Below are 22,194 nucleotides of genomic sequence, written 5' to 3'. Positions count from 1 at the left end.
AATTGATCCCTGGCCACCCCATATACAGCCCTTAGAATTGAATATGTTATGAGTTATGTTATGGGAGGAAAGCCAGGTGGAGAAATAGGATGGAGCAACTTGAAGGAAGATGTGACTGGCAAGCCGGAATCCTGAACAGCAACAGTACTATCAGAAAGTCATAGCGCAAGTCAGTTATCCGAGACTTCCTCATTGCTTAGACCAAGTGCATTTCCTTGCCTGTGATGGTACAAAATCAAGCAGCCTAGGAATCACAAAGTGGAATGATACTGAATCACCTCTGCCTCATACATAAACATATCAGAATCCTGAAACAATGTGCAATTATCCAGAATCAGCCTTGTAGACTTCTGGGGAAGTCCAGTCATCCCAGCTGGCTATATGGTGGAACTGTTCTACAATGTCTCATGTTTTTATATCTTTCCCTCTTGTCTCACCAAATAGGTGTACCTACCAAAGCTTCCCAACTGGGACTGGAGGAAAGGAGACAGTATCATTTGCTTTTCTGAACTCAAACTTGGGTTGATAGCTCAGAGTTGTGTGGTACCAGGTCTGACCACAATATTGACCAGCTTGTTTATTCGAGAGGGCATTCAGGTAATTTCATGTTTCTCCTTTTTTATAGGCTGTTAATTTAACATCTCCATTACTGGAGGGTTGTTAATACAGCTATTCCATCTGATTACCATTAAAGATATAATCAGGTTGCATTCAGAGTTGAAACCAGAAAGAAGACATTTCAGAAGGAAGCATCCGAATTTCTGCTATGATACAGATTGTTTCTTTAACCAGATTCTTTTCTGCTCATAGCTAGATAACAGGTCTGTAATCCCTGCTTGTCAGAGTTTATAGAAACTTCCCTCCAATGCTGCAGAAAGAACCACAAGGTTGCAATTTTAATTTGCTTTTTCTGATACTAGAACCCTCTCTTTGGCTTCTCCTCGTCTCAGTGGTGGCTTCCTCTACAAGCCTGAAATTGCAGCCTCACAATGGGGAGAAATCGGGTATCTGGGGGCATTCCATTGTGGAGGGAGGGAGGGAGGGAGGATTTTATATGTATTATTTATATGCTGTTTATTTATTATGTTGGAAGCTGTCCTGAGGCTTATGCGACTGGGACAGCATACAAAAACTCCAAATAAATAAATAAATAAGGATCCAAAAATCCAGGGGAACCGAACCCTCCTAGCCCCGGACCAGGGCAATATTTTGATGATGCTCAAGAGCATGTCCAAAAGTGTTTCTTTCAGTTCCAGCCATAAGAGAGACTGATTTTTTTCTTCTATGAGAGAATGGAAGAAAAGTACAGTCACTCTTGGCTTCTGCTGCATCAATGAGAGCCAACAGGGCATACCAAAAATGCCAGTATTTGAGCCAAGGATTGTTGTCCTAAAAGCAACCTCAGTAGTGCAAGAAATAAACACACAGACACCATCTATTACCAGTGGAAGTGAGAGAATATTTTAATTTAACCTAATTAATTTCAACTACATCCGCAGGAGAGTTAAACACACATGCTGTTAATGACTTTAAGGAATTAGTAATTAGCTGTTGCACAGACATTATATTGCTGTTCATTTCCATTGTATTTCCCAGTGTACCAAGTACTTCACATTTCTTCTCTCATTTATCCTCAGTATGAACCTGGGGGGGGGGGGGGAGAAAGAGAGACCATATTACCCCATTGATCTTTTATGTTCAGCTCAGGAGTTGTTTTTGAATCTTGCATACTCTGTTTCAACAGTTTTATCCATTGCATCACAGAAGAGACATGAGAGAAGGTAAAATCTTTTGGTAGTGAACATTGCCCCCTACGTGTATGGAGTCAAAAGTCCCAAAAGGACTCTCAAACCACAGCCTTGTCTGGAGAAAACTCTCTCTCTCTCTCTCTCTCTCTCTCTCTCTCTCTCTCTCTCTCTCTGCTATTTTTGTACCACTCAATAGCCAAAACTCTCTGGGAGATGTGCAATGGTAAATAACATGCAATATAACATATCAATAGCAGTTACAAATTCATAAAACTACACTAAAATTTAAAACCAGAGTTTAGCAACTTATGTTGATGATAAACCTGCCCAAAACAGCTAAGAATACCCCTCTCCCCCATATGATATTCGGAGTTAGTAAACACTTAGAAGCATCAATATGGCACCAGGTGGGCTTCAGTGGGGAAATCATTCCTTATTCAGGGGCTACCCTCCTCTTTGGGTTTTCATCTGACTGTCACACTTGGCACAAGGTGTGGTTTCTGAACTGTATTTGCAACAAGAAGAGGCATATTCCTTGGTTGCTGCATCAATACTCTTTTCCCTGGGCTTTGCTCTTTCTGCCCTCTCTTTTCACCGGCTGACAAATCATCAAGGCAACATTGTTGTTAATTGAGACCTTGGAAAGGACACCTTCTCCTCATCAATTGGAACCCAACATCATTCACCCAAAACACATAAACACACACACACACACTTATTCACACATTCACACACAAGATGCTTGGTGAGAAAGTGATGGGAAGCTGGCAATTCTTCTCAAACTCCAAGCCAGAGGAGAATTGGGAGGATTTATAAAGCAAATATTTCCTCTGAGGAGAACCTTATGAGTTCCCTAAATTATTTTCCTAGTCCTGGCATCCCTGAGTGAAACCACTTTTCAGAACTGGGAGCTCAGTTCCTTTAAGTGGACTTTGAAAGCCATTTTAAAGAATCTTACTAGCTTTTGTCTACTGGATACATATGTCAGAATTGCATTGATTCCTTGCCATTTCTTTTTAAAATTGTTTGATTTGTCTTTGCTATTTGACATCTTCACCGATTTTATGATCATTGCCTGATTGATAATGTTCTTTCTTTCTGCATGGGGTGATTTTATAGATAGGGAGGTTAAACTGCAGTACTAGACATATTTACTCAAAAGTAAGTCCCATTGAGTCCAGTGGGATTTATTGCAAGATAAATGGTTATTAGACTAGATTAGTAACCTAAATAAATAAAATGAACTATAGCATTGCAACAAAGATGTTAAGCATTTAAAGTGTTTTTAAATTCTATTTTCATCCTCAGAATTATTTGCATTTTGGGCCTTCTGCAATGAATTGTATTCTTTATTGCAGCTTGTCCTACAACTCTCATAATCCCTCCCTATTGGCTATGTTGGCTAAAGTAGATGGGACTTGCTGGCCAGAACTTTTGACCAATCTTTGCTTTCATCAAAGTTTTCCTTATACTGTGGAACATGAAAGGCATCAAGACTATCTCTTGCTGTTCAATGTTTGTTCATTCCCATCTGGTCTTTGAACTGATTTGATAAAACAACTAGAAATCTAGCTTTTCTGGATGTATGATAGGATTACATCTCACCAGTGTGGTATTGTGGTTAGAATGCAGGACAGGGAATCTGGGAGGTCTATTCTCATTGGTCATGAAGCTCACTGGGTGACTTTTGGCCAATCACTGGCTCTCAGCCCAACCTACCTCACAGGTAGGTTGTGGCTATGTGGATAAAATGCAACAGGTAAGCTGCTTTGGGTTCCTTAAAAAGGATAAAGACAGGATATAAATGTAAAATTATTATGATATTGCTGTTGTTGACAGTTGTAAAATGGTATGTAGCCACCTAGGAAAAGAGCAGCAAGTGACAAACCAATGGCTATAATTTGTTTGAGCCAAAATTTCTAAGACTTATTTTCTGAGAAAAGTTCAGAGATTTTTTAAAATTTAATTGATCTCATCCAACACAAAATGCAGGCCATTTTGCTCAAATTTCGGCCAATATTCTCCACTATCTGAGACAGCTACCATGTCTCACCTCCCAACAACATTCTGGAGCTATCATGCCTATGAGTCATTCGGAAAAGGCTAAATGCTGACCAACATCAATAAACACTAACAAAGCAATAAACATTGAGGAGGAAGACAGAAATTGTACCACTGCCACCGCTACTGGTGAGCCCCACCCTGAGAAGTTCTTGGAGTATCCCCCCTCCTTCTGGAGACCTTTGGTGAAATAGAACCAGGCCACCACCATATTCCTCTGTTCCCAAATAGGGCAACAAATTTTGAGAGGCTCAACTAGGCATGAAAAAGAATGAAAATCAGTGTGCAAGATTCAAATACTTTCTTTGACCAGCTAAATAACTGAATCCAGGAAGCATGTTTCAAGTGGTTACAGAAATAGTAGCAGTTCAGATCACCAGTGACTCAAAGCTTATGGCTGAAGCAATCCAGAATGAGTACAACACAGAGAGCTTTTCCTCAATTTGGCTTGAACAGGAAGTAATAAAAGACAGCCTGGTCTCTTACCAGTAATGAATGTCTCTGAGGTTCAGACCTGATGTGACAGACAGATTGATTCTGAATGTCAAACATGATGTCTATGAACATGCAGAAAGCACATAGAGGCATGCACTAAACACCAAAAACAATGAATCGAGGGAAATATCAAAAGCCTTTCCCTGGCCTGCAGTTTAACTCCCCCAAGTACTTTCTTCCTTCACCTCAGTAGTAGAGCCACCTGGCAGAGAAGCACGCACTTGGTGCGCATGTTGCAAGGAGGCACATGGAGCTGGGTTCTGCATCCCACATCCTTATTAATATTGGATCCTGCTGCTTAATGTCTGTGTAGTTGGGACATATCTAGGCTCCCATCACATCGAGTTTGGAAGCGGTCGTTCCAAGATGGTTGCAAACACATGAACCACTGGGGCTCCCAGTTCTAGCAGAATCTACTGCCTGATTCTGTAGGGGGCTGAAATCGTAATATTTTTTTACAGAAAGTGAAAACTTTACATAAGCACCAAGAAGAAGTAAAAGGCCAGGAATATAAAGTGATGACTCAGCTTCTTTCCAACACTTTTGTTGACATGTCTTTCAAAGATGTTTGCTGGTAGGTAATCTCTGTCCCACCAGCCTATTCTATAGCGCCTAGTCAATCCAGCCTCTGTCAATTGTACATGTACCCCCATTTAGCCAGATGACCTTGCCCGGGACAGATGTTGGTCCAGGTATAGTACTCCAAGGCCGAGTACCCCTAGGGATATCAGATAATCAATAATAGATTCAAATGATCACATATTTCTGTCAATTTGACCTGCAGATTCCATAGAACGCTGCCATTTCTGAGTCATCTGGATTCCACAGACTGACAGACTGTATTTGTTTTGCTCTGCTTTGTTTTGATTTTCTGGAACTGAACTCAAAATTAATCACGCAAAAGTACAAAAGTGGGTGGAGAAAATGCAGAATTGGGGCAGCACAACCATAAGAACATATGAAAAGCCAGTGCTCCATACGCAGTGGCAAACCAGCTGCCCACAGGCTCCCTCAAGCAGGATGGGCTCAGGACCGCCTCCTGGGGGCTGAATATACAAATATATTAAACTGTTACCCAATGACTTAACATTTACAACTTTAATATGTCCTGAGCAAGCACTAGTCCACTTAGACTAAATCCAAGTTTGTCTTCCCACTGCTTGGTTTCATGAATAACCACTCTAGGGCACAATCATTTGTGACATCCAGAAATTTAACCTCTCTATCAGACCTGGAACATGCGTTTTTCAGTCAATGTGTGGATACTTGAAGTCCCTCATTCTTAAAAACTGCCTTTGTTGGAGGCAAACCCTAACCCTAACCCTAACCCTTACCTACTTATTCACTTGAGCAATCTGAAACGTCTTCCCCTTCATCCACTAGGGATGATTTGACCCAGACTGGCTGCTTCCAAGCTCCTGTTGGCTTTCCCCAAGCAGAGTTCAGTTTTAAAACTGCTCTGCCACCTTTTTAATGTTAGCTGCTGGCAGTCTGGTTCCATTCTGGTTCAGGTGGAGCCCATCCAATCTGTACAGGCCTGGCTTATCCCATTTCCCCCCACAATAGCATAACAATTATATTACAATATGTTAAGCCATTTGGACACAGAGGTTCCAGTAGAACTAAGGACTCTTTAATTTTCAACAACAGAAACATTCCCTTTCTGTTTATTTGTGTGTTTCCTTTTTTTAACAGATATTCCTCTCTTTTCTTAGGTTGTGCTTTGTGAAGCTGAATCTCATACTGCTTGCTATTGAATTTCGATCTAGCGTTCATGGAAATAGGTGATCGACAATGTTGTTGAGCACTTCTGTGTAGCAGGGGTTAATGACGATAATAGCACACTTGCCCTTAAATCTTTTGGTTGGAATTAAATCATCTGCTTCAGAAAATGGCTCACCTCTGTGTGGAGCAATTCATCAGAGCTTTCATCCAGGACTTCCCAGTTACCATTGGAATGTGGAATCCAGTTATGTTTGTTCTCTTGGTCACAGTTGGATTGTATTTCCAAGCAAAGAAACTCCTAAAGGAGAATATCAGAAGAAAGGGTTGGAGGGGGTGCTGTGTCATGTACCTTGTGTCTTGATATGGCAGGGGAATTACCAATAACTTTAAAAATCTGCACAATCAGTCCACTATAAGCATAACTGAGGCTGGATCCAACCTTATTTTTAAGTTAACACACCACATATGCCCCCATCTCCACCCCAGTACTTGCTTTTCGAAGACAATTAACTTACCAAGATTGGGAATTTGGGTTATTTAACTTGGGGAAGCAGTGCTCTAGGGGTGGGGGGGGGTGGAATAACCTCATCTTCTCCTCTTTCTTACTCAGACCATCAGCCCACTCCATCACCACCTGTTTTCTACAAGGAATTGATATCTGGGTGGGTGAGTTTGGGCAGGGCATTAAGGGAGTTTGAAATAACTTTTTGTTTTGCTTTTCTCTTTGACCACAGTATCCTCATCAACCCAACTTCCATGATCCAACTCCATTCCAACACAATGGGCTTTTTCATTGCCAAATCCACGAAGGAACTCAGAAGGTAGCTTAATTATTTACATTCCAGATCAAATATTTGAATTCCATTCCAAATGCTTCACCTTTAGAGTGGATTTCAGGCATAGGGTTGTCACCTATGTCTGTGACAACATAGGTCTGTGGATGCAGGTTTCACCAACCAACCACCCCCAAAAAAGAGAAGAGAAAGAAGAGATATTAGAAATGTCAGAGGAAGAGTTATACAAATGATTACTCTTTTGACTCCAAAGTAATTATTATGGTCAGAGTGTGTGTGTGCTGGAGTAGGGGGTGATGAGAAGGAAGATCATCATTTTCTCTACTCTAGTTGTCCTAATGCAGGGCTGGAAACATAATCCCTATGGGTGCCAATGCTGCCACCCCTTCCACCCCCTGACATTCCACACACCTAAACTGCACCACCACCTTTTCCTGCTGGCCTCTGTAATGGTGATGCAATAAAATCCTGCTCATGCTTTGATTCTTGTGCTGTTTACCGTGCTGGGGCCTGAGCACCTCTGCTTCATATTCATTCTTTTGGAGTGGATTATCTGTCCTTTACAATTCCCCCATGGCAGCCAGGATAGTTTTTCAAATTGCCAAATAAGTCCACCAAGCAAAGCAATTGCCTACCCCTGCTTTAATGTCACTTACCCTCATATAATGCACATGTGTTTGCACAGACACATTCATAATTTGGCACCATTGTCCCAGCTGTGCCCCATAGATGCCTTCCATAGACGCACACCCCATCATAACGCATGCACTCGTACTCCCTCTCCAGAGAGTGGTAGGGTGGACTTTGGACTTGACTGAAAGAAGACAAAAAGGACACAGGGGTGTATGAAAGTGCAAATTAATGTATGTGTATACATGTCCGCAGGAGGAATAGTGGAGGCAACAACCTGATGGTTCAAACACACATCTGCTGCTCTGGCAAGAGAAATTTAATGATTTGAAAGTACTGGGCCTTCCGCTGCTTAACACAAGTCACCAGACCCCACAGAATTGCTGTGCCCCCTATTTTAATCCGTTTTTTAAAAAGTTAAATTTAATTACATCATTTCCCCTTGCTTTTGTTGCCCAGGGCTCGTTATTATTGTAAGCAGTGCCACAGTGACATCAAAAATCCAGACCAAATTGGGAAGTGCCGTTGCAAAGCGAATGCGCGAAGAACATTTTCGGTTTCTGGTAATCTTGCACTTTATTTTAGAGTGGCATAACTGCATATGGTCAGACATGGATTACACAGCTAGTATTTTGCACAGCATTTGTTAACCTAGTGAGCATTGATGAGGGATGATTTATGAGTGTGGCTGAAGTACAGAGAAAAGATCTCAGCAGTTCCATAGTCTTAGATGTGTGTGATATCACAGGCCGGAGCATTAGCAATGTTAACATGCGTGGCAAAAGGAATTTTATAGTGATACTACTGAAAATACCCTTTATGAGTGATGTATGCATAGACTGTAGTTCCCGTGAGGAAACCGTGAGAGCCCCTTGCAGCAAAAACAAATGTCTTGCGAAACATTACGGATTCCATTTACAGCTTTTGCGGCATGAGCTTTCTTTGACATTTCTTTCTCATTTCTTTGACGTGAGCTTTCTTTGACTAAGCAGCTATGCCACAACCAAAATGCATTATTCAGGAGTCTCCAAATGCTTACTTAAGGAGTCAAGAATGTGGCTTCATGCATCTGCACTGGGATCATTCAGCAGGCCTTGTTCCTGGTGCATGAGTTGGAGCTGCACGCATTGGTCAATAAGGCCTGAGCTATAACATAAGCCTCCATAGTTGCAACCTAAGCCCTTCATCTTGAATCTAGCAGGCTAGATTCGTCTGACCAACTCGAATATGCACCTGTGGGAATCTGAACAGTGCTTCCCACTAGCATTGACAAATGTTGCTATTCTTAATGAAGCCTTTTTGCTTCCCATTTTTCTCCCAATTTTGGATTTGTTATAATAAGAGCTTCACTGATTTGACATGTTCTGTGCCAGAATTGGGACTACAACACATGTAGCACTTACATAAATATCACAGGTTGGTGAAGCATCTTGAAACTCAGGTAATCCCCCCCCCCCGCACAATCTCAACACCAATGATAGGTGTTGGGGAGTGGTGAAATTCCTGTTATATCAGGTGGTAGCAGTAGAGCCAAGGGGTGCATCAGTCAGTATCAGGTGAGCATGAAGTTTCTGACAGGTAATCCACACCTAAGCAAGCTACTGATGTCTGTGAGGGTGATTAGCCAGTAAACACCAATATGCCTGAATGACACTGATTAGAGCCAGTGATGTGCTGGAAAAGTCCCGCATGGTATTTTCAGCCATTCTCATTTGATTTGATAGGCAATGATATTTTTCCCTCTTGAGGGTTATTAGGAAAGGGAATGGATTTCCTCTCTTTCTCTCCTGCTAACCTACTTCACCAGCTACCTAAGTGAGGATAAGAATGAGTGTGCTGCCCGTATGACCCCTGTTAATAGGGACATCTGTCTCCCATGCCACCTGAAGTTGTAGGAGAGGACGACTTCATCGCATAAAAATCTCACCTTGCAGTTTGGGCTGTAATTTCTACCCTTACTCTTTTCAAGAGTTCATTTTGAAATGTATCTTCATCTCTCCTTTGAACAGCAGATGGCAGGCAAGCCCCACTGCTAACTTAGCTGCTAGACTCCTTTGTAAATAACAGAAGCTCACATCCCATCATGATGTCACAGAACCGCACACGCATGGGCTTGTTGGCATATCATATTCCTGAGAGATATCAGAACAGTCTTCTGAAGAACATCATTGTGATTATTTCTTCCTAGTGTTCACACTACAAGCTTGTTTATACCAATCTGTGGTTAAACAGCATAACACAAAAACCCCATGCTTTATGCAGAATGTGGCTCAAAGTCATAACAACCGACAAACATGATGTGCCGCTCTAGTTCAGCAGCCAGTCTGCTACAGGTCAGACTGCACCGAGGGCATGAGTGCATCGCACCCCACCATAAGATGGAGGACGATGAGCCTTGGTGTCCTGCACCAGCAGGGGGCTGGACCCAATGGCCTCCAGGCCCCTTCCAGCTCTACTATTCTATGATTCTTGATTGCCTTTTCCTCCAATCATTTGTATAATTCATTTACAAAACGATCCATATTCGCTGTAAGCATCTTGGGGCAGCAAGTTCCATGGCTACATATGGATATTCCAAATATGACATGATAAATACTAAGCACAGAATATCTGCAAAATACTGGGCTACATGGGATGCATGGAGGCATATTTCCACGAGGCTGCTGATCAAGGGTTGTGGAGTGCTTTCAAATGGTTATCCTTTTTTTGGGAGGGGGGGAATGTTGGCTGGATGGGGGTGGTTGTTTTACCATACTGTCTAAAGCGACCCAAGAAATATTGGAGAAATATAGTTTATTGGGTGGGTGCCAATAATTGTTGCCTGGGTAGTCATTGGCTACTTTTGTATGTGTTGTGGCAGTTTAAATATTTCCTTATCAGTCCATTCTTATCTTATCTTATTTGAATAATAAGACAGATCACTTGGGAGGCATTTTGAAGGGATTAATGGAGATGGGAATTTCACTTTTGCTCATAAAACATGTGAGCATGTCCCATTCAAAGGCCTGGATGTGAGAGCAGGCTGCCTTCACTGAAAAAACTGGCAAATTGTCAAATGCATGCTTACATTTGTGTCATTCCAAATCCCAGGCTAATTAGTGCAAATCCCCTCACTACATTGAATCAGCCCTACTTCAGTCCATAGAAGAAGTTTGCACAAATTCCTCAATTTGCAAAAATTTGGGGAGTTGCAGGCTTTAGTCCAAGAATTATTTTCGAATTCATGAGAATTCAGTGCAGCCCTTCCATCCCCATTGTGTGAATAACAATAAAAGAAGGCACATGCACACACACTTAGTTTCCAGGGCACTTTTAAAAAACAGTTGCATGAAGCATGTTCGGCTGGAGAGTGGAATAAACCCTGGGAAGATTTCTGCAAACCTCCCATATAGTTGCCGTCTGATTTGCACAAGTTTCCAATTCGCACAAAACAAATAAATGATCGCAAACAGGAACAGGAATTGGGAATAAATAGCAATATGTTGGAGAATCCCGCTGATCTCAAACATCACTCATTTGCCCATCCCTATAGATGTTAGTTAACCGCTTTAATATTGTTGCATAATTTTCTAATACGTGGATGGAGTTTTGCAATGGTGAGCTCAGGCAAAGAAACACAGTGAATTGCCTCATGTAGAATCAGACCATTGGTCCACCTAGCCTGAAATGGTCTACATCAGGGTTAGGGAATGAAGATGGTAGACTGCGACCATCCCTTGCTGTTGGCTATGCTGGTTATACCTGATGCAGCCTATCAACTGGCACCCACAGAACCAAGCACCATCCAACTCTTCTCGGGTCCACAGTGACCACCGTTGAATTTCCAGGATGTTAGATGTGTCTCATGCAGCTCAGGTTGGAGATGCCAGAGGCTTAACCTAGCGCCTTTTGCATGCAAGCATGTCCTGCATCACTGAAGTATGGATGCCCCTTCTCAGTGGCTCCACCCATTGATGGCCCCATCATGTTCACCATGACCTGAGGGTGCTCCTGCTCATCCTCACCACAGTGGCCGCCTGCTTGCTTTCCAGACAGAAAGACAAGGAGCAGTGAGCAAGGGCTAGCTCCTGCTTCTCTTACTCACCAGCACCATCATTTACTCATGCATCTCCTTTGGTCCAAAGCAGAGTCAGTGAGAAAACCAGTAAGAACAATTTTGGTGGTGGTGAGGAGGAGGACAGGTGGGAAGCTGCAATGTGTCAGTGCCAGCTCCGATACCAATCTGAGGCAATCTGTGTGGCTGAACAGTGACACTTCACTTAACTTGGCTGCCACCATGAGCAGCCTCGTGGAATTGCTTGCTCGAATGCAGAGGACATCAACGTACCTCCAGCTCACTCCAGGCTATTGCGTGTGGGCAAATGAGCAAGGAAAAGAAGATTTCCCTTTGCTTCATTTGATATTTTATTTTTAATTCCAGGGAAGTTTAAAGCTTTGCAAGACTTTCTGAGCCTCCCAGATCAATATCCGGCAAGTTCACGAACCCTTGGGATTCCCCCTCTCTCAAATCTGTCTGCAGAAAGTGAAAGGTAAGATAGACAGAGTGCTACAAATAATACAAAGCATATCCTGGTTTGGATCATTTGGGTAGGAAGCAAATAGAAGAAGTGCAGCTCTGCTTCTTTCTTTGAAAGCCCTTGGGTACTTTAATATCTTATAGCAGAAGTGACTGGATGTGACTGGAAGAGCTTATCATGAGTGAAGGGGAAAATGTGGAAATTCTATGGTATATCATGATCAATGGCCAGATTAATACATTCAGGCCCAGGGTTCAAGACCTAGCTGCCACCACATATCTCCATCAACCAGTCCCTCCTCCGCTTCAGGCAAAGGATGTGGACAACTAATAAGTAAAGCAGTCCAGCCAGAGACATGACAGGTCTTTCGGACATCATTTTTAACTAGTTCAGACACTCGTGAGCATGTTTAGGAAGATCATTTCCTGAAGGGAGCCTGGAGATTTTATTTTCCTATGGCTCCCAATAAAATTCATTTTGATTTTATCCTGACTTAGCCTTGGAAAACTTTTCCTTTTAGCTGTGAAGGGACACACTACAGTGGACAAGGTAAACCATAAGGACATTGACAAAGCAAGGCTGCTTATGGGATAGTTTATGCATGGCAAGAACGACCATGGCAAAAAGTAATAATGAGACAAGTAGGAATCATTTTGCATAAATCAAATGGACAGAAAGGGAGTAAATGAGAAACCTTTAAATTTGTGCAAAGTTCCCTTCCATTTGCTTTCCTAAATCTGTGCAGTACATAGTCTGGTGCTCTTTATGCATTAATGGTGTCTCCTTTTTTTTTCCTGACTTGCTTCTGAATTGCACAAATTGATTCCTCCTCCTACCATTTTCTCCCTGTGCCTTGCAACTTTTGCAAATTAGCCTATATGCAATTTCACTTTATAAGTTTCTTTTATATTACCTACTCCACTTGGGTTCTTTAACTTATAGCCAAAAGCATACAAGAAAACGGATGAGGCAAGACTACAAATATCAAACAGCTGAATCTTCTCACTTGCAAAGAAACTGGGATTTTTAGAAGAATGGTCCATTTGCACAAATTTCAAGATGTGCATGCAAATTTGATTTGTGCAAATTAGCAACAACAACAAAACCGGAACAAAATATGCATATTTGATTGATTGATTGATTGATTGATTGATTGAAGATCATATCAACATGGTCAGGAGAAACAGAATCAAATCTATTAGGGCCAAAGCTGTAAAATCCATTACATGTTCACCCTCCAAATGGAATTCTCACAGAGTCCTATTCAGGATTAGGGTTTCAAGGAGACAAGGAAGAACCACCATAATTCTTCTTTTTCCCCTCCAGTAAGGGCTACGCCGACAAAGCATGGTTCAGTCCTGAAAGGGGCAGAACTTTCCCAGTCCTCACTATGATGAACAATTTTAGAGCCCTGAATACTCAGGTCCCCATATTGATCACACCTTTATTACACTGTAGCACATGATCTTGTACCCTGTTGCATGTGTGTTACTCACCACAACATATGTTTCCCACAAATATGGGGAACTGAAGTGGAATAAAAACATCCCCTAAGGCATCTGCTCAGGGTGACCAACTTTCTTCTAGTTAAGGGCCTGACATGGACCAGGTGTACCATAATTTAAAGGCTGTGCTATTGAGTTCCAGTTTAAATATAAACAATATGTAAGCTGAAGCATGAAAACACATACTGAAGGGAGAGGAAAAGGCACACTTGTGCAAGTGCACACTTCTGAACACTATCACAAGTTTGGGAAATTGTGAGCATTCCTGAGGCTTATACTTCAGCTCACATGCATGCCTAGGATTCTGAATGGGACATGTTAGCCTGATTTGCAAAAAGCAACAGGATTCTTGTATATTCCTACACCCAATGACCTTGTATGGTTGTGTTGGAGTTGAACCTGGGTCTCTCTTGTGCTAGTCTAGCACTCTGTAAACTATGGTTATTGTTGTTGTGTCTGCTTTGTGAGTACCTTCATAGTTTTACAGATTTCAACAAATTGAAAATCGTGTTCCTTGCCTCACGGGGAGGGGCGGGGGAGATGACATCAATTGCTGCAATCCTAAATACAATTGGGGATTAGGACTGGAGGTGGAGGATGTAATCCTACACACATTAACATAGGGGAGCAGTTCTTGAGGAAAACTTGCATAATCTGTAACACTCAAAGGAACTGAAGAGTTAAGGTAAGTAAAGTTTACTACTCTGTGTAATATTATTGCACCCTAGAAGTCAAGGCAGATTCTAACTTCAATTAGGACCCCAGGATGGTGTAGGTTATTTTTCAGGATTCTAAAGCATGCAAGAGAAATGAGGGGCACAGTCCACAGGGTGTGAGATCTTCACAAGCCTCTACTGGACTCCACTGCCCATAAACACAGGCCAACAACATGGAAAGTTCTGTGAGCAGATTTCAAGTGGGTCTCCCCCATCACCCCACAAAGGCATATGCAGCCATGGGCAGATCAAACTGGTGACCATGGTGCTGCTGGAGGAAGAAGGTGGGATGATTTCCCAGCTGAGAGTCACCTTTCACCACCCCCACAAAGTTAACTGTTTGTCTCAAGAGGCAAAATATACAACTATTATATGGGCACATTTCTACAGTTAATTAGATCATAATTAACTATCATTAAATATCAAGGTGGCCAATATGTGATTGTACTCGCTATGGTAAGTACTTGGGTGGCCATCCAAATACATCTTGCAGTGGCATGCAAATAAACCCTCATACACACGTGTGTGCATGTGTGTGCATTTGCACATACACGCACACCCCACTGTGTTAACTCATTCAGAAGGGAAATTATCATTAAGTTTATGACAGTGTCTTTCCCCTCCTCCCTTTGGCCATAACATAATTTGAAGAAGAAAGGGTGGGGGGAGGTCTTCTCTCAACTTGCTGAAATATCATTATTAAAATGTGCATGAAAAGTCAATTATGCCAGAGGGAGGTATTTAAGAGAAGCGAGTTTCCATACTGTGGGATTACACCTTGGGGATTACAGATACTGCTGAAATCTTTGCAGCTGTTTAACTTGAAAGGGGAGAGGATTTTCATTGTCAGATGTTCTATAGCCCTCACAAGAGGAGGGGAAACACAGAGGGAAGTCATTCTTCCTTGGACCTTGAAGTTAACTCCCACCATCGAATGGCTGTGAAGGAGATTACTCTAGTGAGTGTTGTCCTAGCTCTATCTACTAAGAATGGTCTTTTCCTTGTGGGGATCCCACAGGACTTTTAGCTTTCAGAGAGGACTGGTAGCACTTGAGTGACCTGGGAAATCCAGAGTTCCTTTTTGTTGCTTTTATTGAACTCAACCATTATTTCTCTCACTGACCCCACTTCTCCATCCTTATAACAGCCTTGGTTAGACTAAAATATGACCTCCTGTTGCCCTGTGAGCATCATGGATGAGCAAGGCTTTGAACTTGGGCCGTTCTGTTCCTAAGTCATCACTCCGACTACTGCAACACATTTCTTCGCTACACTTTAAAAGAGCCTTCCCCAGAGGTCTTTGATGTCATCTCCCTTCGGCTCATCTCAGGATGACCAATGGCCACACATGCTGAGAACTCATGACATTTTGAGGGGGCAGGGCTGAGGGGAAAAAACATGAATTCAATTCATTTTTTAAACTTTCCTGCAGAGGAAAATGTGAGTTCTCTTTTCTGCCTCTCAACAATGTTCTTAATAGAAGTATTTTTGAGTATTCCTTGCTTCCCCCAGGGATCAGGAGGGATGCCAAAAGCCCATCACCATTCATTGCCATTCATGGCCTTCTTATTTATTTAGTACATTGCACCCACCCTTTTCCCATCTTGTGAAGAACCAAGCCCACACGATTTCCCATAACCCAGCCATATGAGGAGAGATGAAAAGAAGCAGGCATATTTAGTCTTCGGAAGAGAAGACTGAGGGGAGACATGAGAGGATACTTCAAGTTCTTGAAAGACTGTCATGAGGAGGAAGAACAGGATTTTTATTTATTTATTATTTTTTATCATCCCAGATGGACATGGAATAACAGTCTCGAACTACAGGAAGTCATAAGCTGGCTCGATACTGGGGGGCGGGGTGATCCTGACTGTTAGAGCAGTAGGACAATGGAAGCAATGACCTAGGGAGATGGTGGGCTCTTTCACACTAGAGGCCTTCAAGATGGGATGGTTTACCTTGGAGTTTACCTTGGCGACGGTGATGGTGATGGTGAAGGTGATGTAGTGGAGGTGGAATAGTGCTATTCTTTTCATCTGGTATTTTGGTGGCCTGGATCACGAAAGTATTTCATTCTGTCCTGGATCTCCTAACAGTCAGATTCATAGAATGACCCTGGATTCTACCATTATCAAAGAGCAAAAAAAAAAAAAAAAAAATCTCCTTTCCCCCACACCATGTATAATTTTGTATACCTGTACCTGGCTCCCCTCACATGCCATTTCTCCAAGCTATAAATGCTCCAATGTTTAATATTTCCTCATAGTGGAGTTTCTCCATTCAGCCCCTTGATGATTTTTCTTGCCTCCAGCTCAACACTACCCTCTTTTTCAGGTACAATGACAAGAACTGTACTCATTTTGCTAAGTGTGGGTTGCACCAGAGATTTGTAGAAGGGTAATATGATCTTGGCAGCTTTATTTTCAATTGCTTTCTTAATGATACCTAACATGGAATTTGCCTTTTTCATATCAGCTGCATACTGGGTCAGCATTTTCATTCATAATCCAAAGCTCTTACTTGGTGAGTCACAGCTAGCTCAGATATCATCAGTTTAAACTGATGGAGTCTGCAATTATGTTTTGCTTTAAAGTACCAGGAGAACTGGTGGGTTGTCCTGGCTGTGGTATGTGAATGAAGTAAAGACAAAGCATTCAAGTTTGACTTCTGACTATTGTTTGTGACAGATTAATATAAAGGAAGCCCAAGCATGAGGAAAGTGAGTGATCTGAGGCTGGATACTTCTTTCCTACATCATGAAAGCAGTTTAGCCTTCTGCATCAATATGAGAACTAGCACTGATCGCAAAAGGGGTCATTTTTAACCCCAGAGAAGAGTGACTCAGGCAAGACAATCTTTGTTCTGCCTGAATGTATCTCCCAGGAGGTTTCAATAGGCATGAAATGGGCTTGCTGTTTTTAGCTTGTACAGACAATTTAAAAATGCATAGTTCTTGAGACTATGCTATTACCTTCACTCTTCCTAACAATAGTTTGGTCTATAGAGTTTAAACCACCATAAAATGATGATGATGATGATGAGCTTTCTTCCAATGGATTTTAATTCTGTTTTCTGGAAGTTTTAGCTCAGAACCTTGGCTTTCAAGAAAGAGTAAGTTATATTTAACTATCCTTTGTGTCATTGAGGCCTTTTGTTTGGGATATAAAAGCACCCGCAGAATTATTCCTTTTCATATTTTGAGACATTTTCTTACCCCAGGCACGGTTTCATTTACAAAAAAAAAGGAAATTGTAAAAGGCAGAAATGTGGGGATGCTATGTTACTAGACAGACTTTGATAATGCCCTAAAAGAACTAGATTATAGCTCTACTTTTGTATACATTACAAAACTGAATATTAGGTAGGAAGAAGGCTGGTTACTCTTAACATGTGGGATGAATTAAATAGCATAACATCTTTCTTAGAATTTCAGATTTTTAAAAAATCTTCTCTTTTGGAGGAACAAGGAAGTCCACACTTTCTTCGGCTGTGTGGCACACCTGTTCTGCATTTAGCTGACCCCTTTTGGCTGAAGCCATCAGGGCTTGTATTTCATTGCTGTTACGTGTTCAAATGTAGCTGTGGAGGTGCCATTTGATACATAACAGCAGAAAGAAATCGGGTCCAGCAACACATGCTGGTTTCTCTCCTATGGTTCCTTTTATTTTTGTACCTGAATCTTCTAACCATGTCAAGCATGAGTTAGAGGAAAGACAAATCATGGTGTAAAGAAAAAAGCACATACCGATTTGTGTTCCTGCTTAATTGAAAATTATCTAACATCTGGATAATTGCTCATAGATACCTGTTGAGTAGCTGAGGTGCAATATGGCACATCGAGCTTTTTCATAAATCTTCAAGACTTAAGATCGTACTCTTTGATGCTATCCATTACATTCTGGTCCAAAGGCAAGTTGGGTCGGGATGTGTGTGGGTGGAGGGAATACAATAATACAAGGACTTCTGCATTCGCTTAATCTGGCAGGATGCATTGCACTCTTTATGAATGCATAGGAGAGGCTATGCAGGAGTCTGCCAAAAGGTCACTGATATTTTTGGAGTGATAAATCATGAAAGGGGAAAAAAGATTTGCATGTTGGCTGTATAACATTCAGGGACAGATTAGAAAGAGAGAGAGAGAGAGGAGAATTCTTTGAAGTAATATTTCTCCGCTGACTTGTTTTATTAGCTCCCTTTTAACATGTTACATTATTGCTTATAGAATTTCATTTACTTGGATTGGCAGCTTGATAAATATGTCTATTGGCGATGATTTGGATTGCTCTGGGCATTAATATTATTAAAACCTGTCACAAGGAAATGTCTGAAAGATGACTTACTGTAAAGATTACAGCACAAAATAAATCACACAGTGGTATTTGTTACCGTTTATGGCCTCTTGGAGCCGAGTCAATCCCTTTTTATGTTGCATTATTTTTCAAGTTTTTATAGCTTTACATTATATATCGCTGTCAGAAATGAACAGATGGGGTGTCAAACATGAGCTTTCTGAATAATTCCCACCCTCGGGTTATTTGTGTGAAGGACAAGTGTAAAACTCTGCTCTCCAGAAAAGGGAGACAGGCAGGGGTGGGTGAATGTGTTGTTCTATTTTTTAAAAAAAGCTCCCCGCCATTTTTTGTCAGCTTGGACAGGGTGGTTTTTAACTTCTGACCTCACCTGGCTTTTACCCCACAGTGGGGCTTCTGGGAAATTCTAGCTGCCTGTGTTATTATTTTCCTAGAGGAAAATCCTTCTTTCAAGCTAAACAAGCCAGAAGGCAGCACCTGGCCCATCAGGAACATTCCCTCCCACTTTTTCTTTCTAGATGAATGAGGAAACCTGCCCAGCAAATCACAGAATCCCTTTTGCAGTACAGTTCACATGACTTCATGAGCCACTGGTACATTTATCTGATACATACCAGAATGACTTGTGTGTGCCTTTGCTCCAAGCATATTATTTTATTTTCATTCATTAGCTGACATTCCAAGTTCTTTATTTTGTCATAGTTTCTGTTCTACACACAGGGCTGGTTCACTCAGATGTAGCACCAACATCTCATGGGCTGACTTGATTTGATAGTCAATCTCAAAAATCCTTGTTGCTAAATATTAATAGAGGGAAGGGGAAAGGACAAGCCTTGGGATCTCTTTGGCTTTATCTAGGGCTGGGACATGGCATGTGGCCCATTGGTAAAATCAATTGGGAGGGGGAAAGTACCAGGGATTGGTGATATCAGATGATGGATAGAGCTGAAGCCGAAAGAATGCAGACAGTGAGTTCCCTCCCTCTTTCTTCCCATAAGAGATAAGGCTAAGCATTATACATGGCCTGCAGGTTGCAATTTCCCAACCCAAAAGCTAACAGGAAGGGGTCCAACTGTACTTCATTCAGTTTAAGCAAAAACAACCACTGAATTCTTTCTTCTTCAAGGACTCCCTTTCAGTGTCTCTCCAGCTCCACAAATTTCCTTGTTTATTTCATTGACTCATGAGTGTGAATGTGCTCACTAGGAGACTGCTTTCTCAGGATCAAAGAAACCAGCCTGCAACAGAGGGGATGCCCACTTCTTCTACTTCTAAGGGAGGGTAGCAGATTCCTTCTCTGCGCAGTCATCTGGTCCTTCCCCATCATGGATCCATTCACAGGCTAATGATTATGCCCTGAGTTGGAAAACAAATGTGGGGAGATTGCTAGAGTGGCTTTGCTTCTGCAGTTGCCTTTGCTTTTGATATGTTTGGTTTGCATTTGAATTAGAAGGAAATGTGAGCATTTGAAATTGGGCTTGCATTGGTAAATAGTTCTGGTTCTCACTATGATAGTAAACCTGTTCTATATCAGATGGCAACTGAGGATGCCAATTACTGAATGCTCCCCCATACCTATGTATATCATATAGCAACAAATCTAAGACACCGGCTAGTGTTTCAGGGCTAAAGCTATGCCACATTTTCAAAACCACTAAACTGCCTCCCTTCATATACATTTTCTGGGCTAGGGTGTGGAATTTGGGGGTGACTACTCTTACATCACCATTTGATTGGCAGCTGCCGGTTGGTTGGTTGGTTGGTTTTCTATACTGCCTTCAGAACAGGGCATTCTATGAAAAACAAAAATTAAATTAAAATTCTCAGACAATTAGAAACCGGAAGAGCTCTAGTGAGATGCATTATTATCACTCTTATTGAAAAACAGCTCCCCATTTTCAAATGGAAGTATTAAATGTGGGGTGAGTTGCCCCAACCCTGGGCAGAACTCTTCCCCTAGACTTCTGATGGTCTGTGTGGAACAGCCTTTCCCAGGCTGGTGCCTCCCAGGTGCATGGAGCCAGCGTGGCTGGCTGAGTCATACTGGGTGATCCAGTGCAACACATCTGGGGCTGCAGTCCAGCACTGACTTGGTGAAGCTTGTTGCCAAGGACGCTTTATTTTTCTGCAGTCGGACTCCCCGTGAGCTCAGAGCCACTTTCCATCTGCAGCATCTTACTGATCGTGTCTAACTCTGCCTATTCTGTTAGCAGCAGCATAATGCCCTCCTCCACGATTATCATCTTGAGTCTCTTCGCAGGCCTTTCCTATAACTATTTTGTGGATGAGAAATCAACCAACACGAAATTAGCTAGTGCAGCACAGTGCTGATTATTCCCATGTCACCCTATGTCATTACTGAGTTTAAGAATGTGCTAGAGTACACATGGAGAGAAAACTTGTTAAGACATTCCAGAATGGGCCAGATGTAAGTACGTCTTCTTGCATATGGTGTTCTCACTGTCAAATCCACAATTTTATTCATTTCTCAGTTCTCTCTTTTGCCACAAGACAAAATGAGAGTCATTTATGCATCTTGCTTTACTTCAAGTTGCAACAGGTGGAATGACCATCTCAGGAATGAAGTCTTGGGTCATGCCACCTACCTGGTGTGGCATTTGAAGTCCTTGCTTAAGAAAACTGTCTTACAGGATATGCTGAATGATTATGTCATGGATTCATCAAGCTTGGTTGTTATTTGTTTCTAAAAGGGGATACAAAATCCGATGTGCTTTGATTCATTGCAGACAATGGAGAGAGTTCCCATGACTATTAGACTATATCTAGTTGGGAGATCTGTGCATTTCTTTTCCGAGTTGTGAGCTATGGACGAAGCACACTGGAGGAAGAAAAAAGAGAGACAGTGAGATGTGACATGTGATGAGCTGTGAGATGGAGAGTGCTTGTGTGCTGGCATCAGTATAGTTTGCACAACCCAGATATAGCCTGCAATTCCCCACATTTGGTGTGTGGAAAGATAGGGGATATGTGCACCTATGACTATATTAAATGTCTGGATGGAATCCTCCCATCAAGTAACCAGGCACTGTGGAAAAGCCAGTTATCTGAACCCACCTGCCTAATCCAAGTGAAGAAGGATGAATTGGCTAATTAGCGTTGCCCTGTGAACTTGTATTAACCAGTCTATTTATAATCTGGTCAGCTCCTGATTTTGTGTTGAAGACGTAGAGAATAACTGAACCCCCTAGCAGTGCTTGCTGAATTTATATTTTAATTACCACAGTAATTCTAACCATTATGCATATATCATGAATCACATCCTAATGGCCCTTCTTTAATTGCTGGATGGGGACTTGAGTTAAACAGGTATGAAGCAGATTAATATCATGGTTCAAGCTTTAAGGAGTACAGATTTATAACATACTGGATTCAGATTGTGAAAAGGGAAATTAGTCCTCTTTGAAAGAACCACATCCTGAATATATTTGTGTTAATGAAATGTAATGTTGTGTGGCCCATGCATTGAACTACAATTGCATCTTTCCCCACCTATTTTCATCCTTTTATGTGGGATGGACCCTTATTCTGCTGAAGAACCATGGCATTATATGTAACCTACCACATACCAGGGAAGGCGCCAGCAAAATCCTGCGGTGCTGCCCTCTGAGCTCAGGGGTGTTATGAATATCTTGTGCAGGATGGAAGGAGCACAGAGCTGAAGGTTGCCCCCAT

The 22,194-nt window shown here is 41.9% G+C and overlaps 1 protein-coding gene across 1 annotated transcript in view; it reads left to right on the top strand.

The window, feature by feature from the left end:
- KCNU1 (potassium calcium-activated channel subfamily U member 1) overlaps positions 1–22,194 on the top strand; it is a 79,907-nt gene that overhangs the window by 19,691 nt on the left and 38,022 nt on the right. The window contains exons 14-19 of the mRNA XM_044437387.1: positions 445–597; positions 4,766–4,878; positions 6,020–6,088; positions 6,764–6,850; positions 7,913–8,016; positions 11,874–11,982. Coding sequence (XP_044293322.1) covers positions 445–597; positions 4,766–4,878; positions 6,020–6,088; positions 6,764–6,850; positions 7,913–8,016; positions 11,874–11,982 — 635 coding nt within the window. The remainder of the gene's footprint in view (positions 1–444; positions 598–4,765; positions 4,879–6,019; positions 6,089–6,763; positions 6,851–7,912; positions 8,017–11,873; positions 11,983–22,194) is intronic.

The sequence above is a fragment of the Varanus komodoensis genome, unplaced genomic scaffold, assembly GCF_004798865.1.
Source record: "Varanus komodoensis strain SLA01 unplaced genomic scaffold, ASM479886v1 scaffold30, whole genome shotgun sequence".
Classification (NCBI taxonomy): domain Eukaryota; kingdom Metazoa; phylum Chordata; class Lepidosauria; order Squamata; family Varanidae; genus Varanus; species Varanus komodoensis.
Note: the sequence above shows the minus strand (reverse complement) of the source record. Positions and strands in the feature narration are given on the sequence as shown.